The 8883-nt window shown below is 42.1% G+C and overlaps 1 protein-coding gene across 1 annotated transcript in view; it reads left to right on the plus strand.

Annotated features, from left to right (window-relative positions):
- Positions 1-3334: 3334 nt before the first annotated feature.
- The window catches only part of stau2 (staufen double-stranded RNA binding protein 2), a 32457-nt gene continuing 26908 nt past the window's right edge, over positions 3335-8883 (plus strand). The window contains exons 1-5 of the mRNA XM_031850290.1: positions 3335-3421; positions 4792-4999; positions 5130-5260; positions 5514-5673; positions 7364-7499. Coding sequence (XP_031706150.1) covers positions 4801-4999; positions 5130-5260; positions 5514-5673; positions 7364-7499 — 626 coding nt within the window. The 5' untranslated portion in view covers positions 3335-3421; positions 4792-4800. The remainder of the gene's footprint in view (positions 3422-4791; positions 5000-5129; positions 5261-5513; positions 5674-7363; positions 7500-8883) is intronic.

Genomic DNA, 8883 nt, shown 5'->3' on the forward strand with positions numbered 1-8883 from the left:
TGGGTGCATTTTAAGGTCCTTGTGTTGTGCAATAATAACTGATGGATGCATGCTTGGGCCTACAAAGAGAAATCCAAATCTGCTTGTTTTCTGTGAAGGGATCTGACCATCGTAACCCCAAGGAAATGCTTCATCTGTTTGTTTGTTTGTTAAATTATATGCACTGTGAAAGTATCTAGATCATAAAGGCCCTTTTAGTACGTTAACCCCCAACTTTCAGTTGTACTGTAAGCAGTCCTCCACTTATTTATCAGGTTAAAGGGTTTTTAGTTTGTAACCACTCTGTATAAAAGAGTAAACCGCTTTCTTCTTCATCTTCCAACTTGAGACCTGGTTGCAGCTCTTCCTGCCGTTGGACGATATGTCGGTACAGAGATTAATCAGACGGATGTGACGATAGATCTCAAGAGTACACCGCCTCGTAAAGTTGGGCTGAACTCGTGTAGTGTTCACGAGTCCAGCCTTGAAGATGTGCAGCGGCCTCTCTTCCGTTTAACGAATGTCTGTAGGAGAACATTGTCGCATGATCCAATTTTATTTGTATGATACGGATTTATAATTTCATGCGTTGATCTTCTAAAATCTTTGATTTTAAATGTTTTTTTTGTACTTTTCAACTAGCTGATACTTTGAACCGGGTTTTTTTTTTTTGATGGGCCAGTATATTTTAGATTTTTTTTGTGTTTGTTATTTAATTAGATCTCCAGAATGGTAATGAATGACAAAAAATGAGTCTTTATAGAAGCCTTAAAGATGAGGCTTTTGCAATTCCCCCCCTGCTCAGAGTTTTGGCTCAGGTACTTTTTTTCAATAAAGAGATCACCTCTAAAAACATACCTATCGGATATTTTAACTATATTTTCACCAAAAGAGACTGTTATGTTGTAAACGTATATAACACGTCTGAAACTATTGTATATAAGTCTTTAAATAGTTGGGTGATGTGAAGGAAATGAGCAGAGGATGCATTTACCTACTAGCAGAATGATAATAGGAGTGCTTTATTTCATTGGAGGTTAGTCTGCATCTTTCGCTAATTAGGATGTGTACAGTCGGCAACAAACACTACTGTTTATAAAACAAAATAAAAAAAGGTTTAGTAGTTTTACAGTGGGGATGCATGCGATTTTAAACCCTACTTTTTCTTATTGGCATCAGACATTGTCTTTCCATAACTTAGGTCATGGTTTATGTGATGGATATCCAGAGGCTGTGTGGCTCTTTTGTCCTTTCAGACTGTAATCACTCCATTCCTAAAGAAATGTTTATCACCACTCAGTCAGAGATACTTGAATTTTCCATCTTGGGTTGTTTGTATTGCATTTTTTTTTTTTGCTTTTTCCAGGGTTGAGATGAGTTTCTTGAATGGACTTGAGTGAATGTTATGATACTCTATACTGTAGAGGAGATTACCACGGCACACCGCTATCTCAAAAACTATATTGATAACTTAAAGACATCTATTTAACCAATGATTTTTTTATTTCTCTTTTAGCTCCATTGTGCAGGTCTTGTCTGTTGTCACTGTGCTTGAGAAAATGATTGTGTAGATGCAGTCACAACAGCATTTGAGAGTGTGCTGGGGGGGGACGACAAGAAGCCTTCACCCAGTTGGCAGTAGATCAGAGGAGATTTGAAAAACCTGCGAGTGAAAATGTTACAAGGTTTTGGATGTGACATGTTTTTATTTTTCTTCCTAGGGTTATTTTTTATTTTCAATGTGCTTTGAACTCTTAGCTTGCAGGTTGTTGTGAGTGTTCAACACTGAGGGTGTGTTATTTATTTTTGAAATTTTTGTTTTGGGATGTGCAAGCTCCATGTAAAAGGTGCCTGTTCATTTTCATAATCAATAATAAAAGATTAACTTTTATTCAACCTTGGATTGCTGCCTCAAAGCCTTTTATGGTTTTATGATGAATTCAAAACTGAATAGCTCCACTCTAAAGGGGCGTGGTGGGTATGAGGATGTTTACGACCAAAGGAGAATATCAAACACATGTTCGAGGACACAGAAGTCACATCAAGAATGTCATAACACTTGACAGTGTAGCAGAAAACTAATGCTCAGTCACACTGCAATGGTCAAACAATCAAATCTATTAAGAAATCTGCACTGTAACACATAAAAACTTCTCATTTTAAGAATGTCATGCACATCATCAAGCATGTAAAATGACATCTGGCATATATAGCATTTCATGCGTATCATTTCTGTAAGCCAGACGCATAAGAATACCTTTTTTTCCGAACTATTAATTCTTATACCTAAGTACAGCGACACCAAGGCGAAGAATGCATTCCTTACCCTCCAACATGTTTTCAACATTGGCCAGACGTCATGTATTTCTTCCTTAAGTGTTCTTTGTGTATGCATATTGTTTTCTAAGCTTGAAAGGGGGTTCATCATCAGTTAGTCTTCATGAACTTTATTGAGTTTTGTCTGTTACAACTATTTAAGCACCATCAGACACAGTAGAAAAATGGGTTAGTTGCGCCATCTAGCGGTCACGTGACGTTACATAGTTTCCATGTAAAATCTCTGATTCACACTTCATTTTCTGGAAATAAAAGATCCATACTGTAATTCACGTGGGCCCTCTCCAGCTGTGGGACCCCAGAATCACCACCTGCCTGCTGACTGGATGTGGTTTCTCGCACCAAGAGCTTGGAGGCAAAGAGTCCAGACATGGTGGTCTTGTTTGTTTGTGAGAGACTCAACCATAGGCCTCTTCAGATTCAAGACCAAGGTAAACCCCTGTCCTCCAAAGTGCCCTTGAGCAAAGGCAGTAAACCCTACCAGCATTATGGAGTGCTGTTCTGTGGGTGGTTATGTGCTATGTGGGGGAATGAAACAGTTAAGCTCTAAGTTTTGTAATTCACTTTATAATTAAAGTCAATGAAGAAGCTTCCCTGAGAAAAGAAAATAGGCCAAATCATTATTTGTATCACCCTACCGTATAAAAAATACCTTTATTTCACTTTTGCCTTTAAAATGCATAGTATAAAAGTAAAAATATTCAACCAAACCAACCTGCATGCATGCCGTTTGCAGAAAACAAGTTTAAAAAGGTCAATATTTGCTCTGAATCAAAGTTGCAACGCTTCAGGCTCCGAGGAAGCCAACCAGGACTGAACCATTCACATCGTCGCGGGGGTGGCTGATACAGTCCATGATTCATTCAAGCTTCACCTCAAACTGCAATGATGATACGTTAGCAATACGCAATGCTTAACACTCACGATATAAACGAAACACAAACTCAATGCGAGAAACATCAAAATGACCCGTCATTTGTCTCCAATGGGACATATTTAAAAACATTTACCCAGACAAATAACGTGGTCTGTTCCCTCTTCCATCCAGTTCTCTTTAGTGTTTGCCAATGTCGGAGGTGTAACTGGGGTCTGGCCCTGGACAAAGGTAAAAAATACACTAAGATATTTGTCCCTTTTCTGTTGGATAGTCTCTGGATGATTGCTCACGCTGTTGCCAGTCCGTATATCATGTTGCAATGGGCTGAAATCCCCCAGACTTTCGTGGAGGATGGGGCGGTGTGGAGATGCTAGCAAGAGGGGGTGCTCGGCCGATCAGCCATGATGAGCGTTAACCGGCTAAACTAGCGTTACTGGAGGTGGTTAAATAGTGTATATTCATCAGAAAAAAACCCACAGCGACATGTATACGACAGCACGTGTGCTTGCCAATTCCGTTGGTTTGTTCTTCGGAGCTGACATTAGCAGGAAATGCCGTTTTCTCGCTGGCAACGTTAGCTTCATGCTAAGCTGGGCACAGCCGAAGCTGTGTAGTGTAACGTTAGGTTCAGGGGTTGCAGACAGCCCTGTAGCTCTGTCAGTCGACCCTAACTTAACACCACCTCCGCGTTCAAGTTACTGTGCAGGACGACCGTGCAGTCGGGTTGATATTTATGCATGTTGCTGTCAAGAGAGGTGGAGAAAGATCGGGAACCTCAGGGGCAGCAGGCAAGATGTACCGAAAATATAAACAGACGGCAATGAATTAACGTCCAAAATCCACTTTATTTTGTGTAAACAGTCTATGTCAGTTGTTTTATGGACATGCCACTGCTTTGTTGTCTCTACACCAATCAAATCATGGCCCTCAACTGTACACAATGGACAGAGGTAACACCTGTAATCCTGATTTCAGGGTGAAGCCTGAATGTATCAGGGTTACAGCTCATTTCAAGCTGATGGGAGATGTTGTCCATCACTTAGAGGTGCCAGGTTCAAAGCCAGCATTTCACAAAGTGTCCCAAGTGCAAGGCACTGAATGTGTCCACACTCCAGGGGTTCAGGTCTGCGTCTGACCCGCTTTGCTGTGTTAACCTACTTCATATGTAGGCCTTCGTACCTCACTTTAGTCCCAAATAAAATGTGATTCAACTTCCCTTTTTGTCTTTTTCAGGCTGCTATCACAGGATTCTCTCCTTTTTCCGGGGAGCTTAGCAGCAGTAACATGAGCAAAGCTCCTTCAAATAGAGCTTCATTGTCTGGGTGTATTAGCTGCCAGTGGATCAGAATGTGAGATAGGCCTAGGGCTGCTCAGTTTGAAGTCAGTTCCACAGGCTTTGCACGCAGGAAATCTGTCAAGTGACAGCGAGCAGATCCAGATTGCGCAACAACTGGTGTGAAATAATGACGCGCACTTCATTAATCAACATATTTTTTATCAAACAATTCAAAGCGTCAGTCTGTTATATGTGAAGAAAGTTGATAATGATCAGTGTGTTTCTAAAAAAAAAATACTTCAAAGTTGCCGTCTGCTTTCAGGAATAGAGCATGGCTCAAGTGAAAGTACAGACCTCAGCACCCCTGGCTGGTCCTGGCCTCTCCCCCGGAGTTTCCCCGACGGCCATGGCCAGCCCAGGACCCCTGGGTCTGCAGCCCTCCGTCAACGGCACAGGCCCGGCCCCCACACCCGCCTGCCCTGCTCCTGCAGTCGGATATGGGGACGCCCCTGTGTCTGCTACATCGCCAGGTAAAAAACGCCAACAGAGTAGTTTGTCATTCACGATAATTAGCTCATTTGACTTCTATATAGTTCTGTCTCTGGTGCTGTAACCATGTTACTCAGTATACTGTGTGTGTGCTGCCGTGCTCTGCTTCAGGCCCGCCCCAGGAGAACATGGCAAACCCTAAAGAGAAAACTCCAATGTGTTTGGTGAATGAGTTAGCCCGTTTCAATAGGATCCAACCACAGTACAAGCTCCTCAACGAAAGAGGCCCTGCACATGCTAAGGTAAGGAATGGGGACATGACTCTGATGTCTAAAGCTGTGTAGATGAAGGTGTTACTAACTTAAAGAAATCTCTGATTGTCTTTCATCTTTCGTAATACCCATTCATGCTAAGGTAATACATACTTATTTATGGCATTTCCTCCCTTTTCATAATTAATATATCTCATACTATACGGGATCCAGAGGGATGTTGTTAAAAGAATAAATAGCTGCCGTCGGTTTATTTCTCTCCCTCTGGGTGTCACTGCTTCAGATCTTCACCGTGCAGCTGACTCTTGGGGAGCAGCTGTGGGAGGCTGAGGGCACCAGCATTAAAAAGGCCCAGCACTCCACAGCTGCCAAAGCACTGGACGAGAGTGTCCTTCCCAGGCCAGCGCCCCGCTCCCCTAAAGTGGACATCAACAGCAACCCAGGTACTGCAGCCGCAACCACATGTCATCGTACTGTTTACTAAGAATGTGTCTGTGAAGGATGACGTTCCAACCCACTTGCTACTAACGTGTTTGGCCCAGAATAGCTGGTATTACACAGGTGCAAAATGGCTATTTTAAGTAAGGCAGAATCAAACAAAGCAAGTTAAAAATTGAACCACTTTTTTTTTATTTTGGCGGTGCCTCAGCAGCAGCCAGACACAGTAAGACAGGATAATGACCCGTCAGAAAGAAAGTGGACCTGTTAAGCTTCTCATTAGGTTGTCAATACTGAGCTTATTTTGTCAGAGCGAGACAACTGTATTTTACCTTTTCTAAGTATATATTTTATTTGCAGTAAGATGGTGTTTTTAATGAGAGATTTGCTCTCAAACTTACACAGACTTAACCTTAAGCACCACAATCAGTTCCCATTCCATTTTGATGTCAAACTACATTTGTTCATTTGTTTATCAGTTTATTTACTCAAATGTTCAATCCTCTATAAATTCATGAGCATGTTAACATCTCACTGTTTGTTTTGTAACCGTTGTAAATTGAACACAGAGCGCATCATTTATTTAATACCGTCAATTAAATGTGTGGCAGTGGACACCGTAGTTGTAACATACTGCGTATGCATTATTTAGAGCTGACGGCATAACAGAAATGACTAAACAATATGACGGTACATGACGGTATGGAGGAGTAGGAGGGACTCTTTTCCTGTCTTCTCTTCCGTATGGCTGTATGGCAGATTGCATTATTTTTGTTCTACTTTTAAGTTTTCACATCTTTGCTGCTTTGAGATGGACGGCAGTCCAAAGCATCCCAGCAGGCCTGGAGCTTGTGAGACAGGACATTTAACAATGACAGCTTAAAATATAATGAAAATGTTTTAAGCATCCAACACAGAAAACAACATTTATAGCGTAGTTACAATATCTTTATTCTCCTCTGACATCTCTGTATCTGTATCATGTAACTGTTCAACAAAGTATCTGATGGAGGGAGTCATGAGAGAGAGAAAAAACAGCATCAACATCAATCTATCATCTATTGTCAAGCACGGAAGGTCCCTGCATGGACACCACTACCAGTGAGGTTGCATTGGTGCCCTCTTGTGTTCGGAGGGAGGTCGAGAGGCCTCAAAAGTCCGAGAGCAGCGTTTTCCTTTTCATGTGCTCGTGTAATCACAACGAAGAGGGCTGAGGTTAACGGTGAAGGGGAGACACGTCACAATGAATTAGCATTGCGCTAGTCTGTCTCCATTATTAAAGGAAAGTTTCAGTATTTTGCTTTTTCACCTGCAGGAGTTTGACTTCCAGGCGCTGCATATATTTAAATAAGCCATGTTTAGAACACAGACAGTACAGACCCACTCAATGAAGCTTAAGTGCAGACTTGTGTTTTTATCTCTGGCCAAATTAACACCACTAGCCCCTCTTACCTTCGATGTCCTCTGTGGCATTGAAGTAGTGGAAGACCTCAAAGCCAGCTCTTTAATTTAGTTTAATTAATAAAGAAAACCATGGAGAGGTTATGCAACATCAGTGGGAAAATTTGGGATATATATATTCTAAAAACTGAATTTGGAGCTTCAGTTTGATTTGCCGACGTCATAAAATATTCTGTCGATGCTTGGTATTTAATGTTCACAACATTAATCTGTCATATTTCCTGTCACTTACAGGCAGTATAACACCCACCGTGGAGCTGAATGGTCTGGCCATGAAGAGAGGGGAGCCAGCTATCTACAGGCCTTTGGACCCCAAACCCATGCCCAACTACAGAGCCAACTACAACTTCAGAGGGATGTTCAACCAAAGGTGAGCTCCACAAACTGAACCAGTGACACGTATTGTCTCGACAGTGGGGGTGAGGTGTCATGAGGACCTATTCCAGTGAAATCAAATCAAGTGCATCTTCGTTAACTCATTCTTTAAACTAGTCACTGTCCCATATTTATCGTTTTCCAGAGAGAGACTGGTGTTCTTTTTTAAATTTAACCACTTTGGAAAAACTTTCTTTTGAAAGGACATGTGGCTAAAAACGCTGCGGAGAAGGTGAGCTTTGAGATTTGTCTGAGTCAGCGTGGACATGTTCTTGATATATTACGGATGGCCTCAAACTGCACCGTCTCTTTGATCCCACTGGCTTCAGATGTGTGGCAGACGTGGCTCTCCACTTCATGTGTTTTCTGAACAAATGAATGCGGTGCCCTCATGGGGTCCCTTTGCACTCAGTCTCTGTCAACCTCCTTCTTTCTTCCCTTCATTTTCTGTTGCTTCACTGGAGCCATCCAGCCATTTCCAAAAATCCATAAAAATGCCACAGAGGTGCAATTAATGATCACCTCTCCCCTCGGTGAAGGAATGCTATCTGGGACGTGTTTGACTTGCCCTCACATCAAATCCAGGTACACTGTGATACTCTCAGTTAAGAAAGGACAGGGCGTCACTTTTTGGGTTTAGTAGATGTATTATGATATCATTTCAAATACAGAGGCAAAATTGCAGAGTTGTGAGGCTCCAGAGCACACACTGTTCCTCCGGGATAGTTTGATACGCATCGGGTCATTCTCAGGATCCCCTCCAGGTGGCAGTGTTCGCTCATTTTCAAAATCCTGAGCCACTACTTTTATAAGGTGATCGAGCACCCATTTTGTAACAGGCAAGGTAGGAATGTGGTGAATTAATATAGGTTTTCATAAGCACAGATCTCTGCAGTGTAATGTTGAGCGTTTTCCGTGCTAAGCGTTGCTCATTAAGGTGCCAAACACGCACAAAAAAGGCGTAACGGAGAAGAGAACACGTCTGTTTTGCTTGCTGCATAAACTTTGGCTCATTAAAGTCCTACGGTAAGGTATTCTGATGCCAAATGTGTGTGATTTATTTTATTTTAAATGTGGATACGTTGCCAGAAAAGAGTCAGTGATTGAGTTGCAGTGTTGGGTAACGTGAGTGTAGTAGTCAGCAGACTAGTCTAGCATCTGGCTCACATCTTCTCCTATTTGATCCACGCGGGAACAAACAGGAGGTGGAAGACAAATGTCTGTGGGGTAGAGGAGAAAATGTGTTTCCCAGCATCTGTCTGTCAATGTCATATGTCACAGGGATGAGTTTCTGTTTTTGTTTTCCGACGCCGTTTTGTAAGGAAGAGAGTAGTGTGTGTGTGTGTGTGTGTGTGTGTGTGTGTGTGTGTGTGTGTGTG

Source organism: Anarrhichthys ocellatus, unplaced genomic scaffold, assembly GCF_004355925.1.
Source record: "Anarrhichthys ocellatus isolate YVR2014 unplaced genomic scaffold, GSC_Weel_1.0 scaffold10, whole genome shotgun sequence".
NCBI lineage: Eukaryota > Metazoa > Chordata > Actinopteri > Perciformes > Anarhichadidae > Anarrhichthys > Anarrhichthys ocellatus.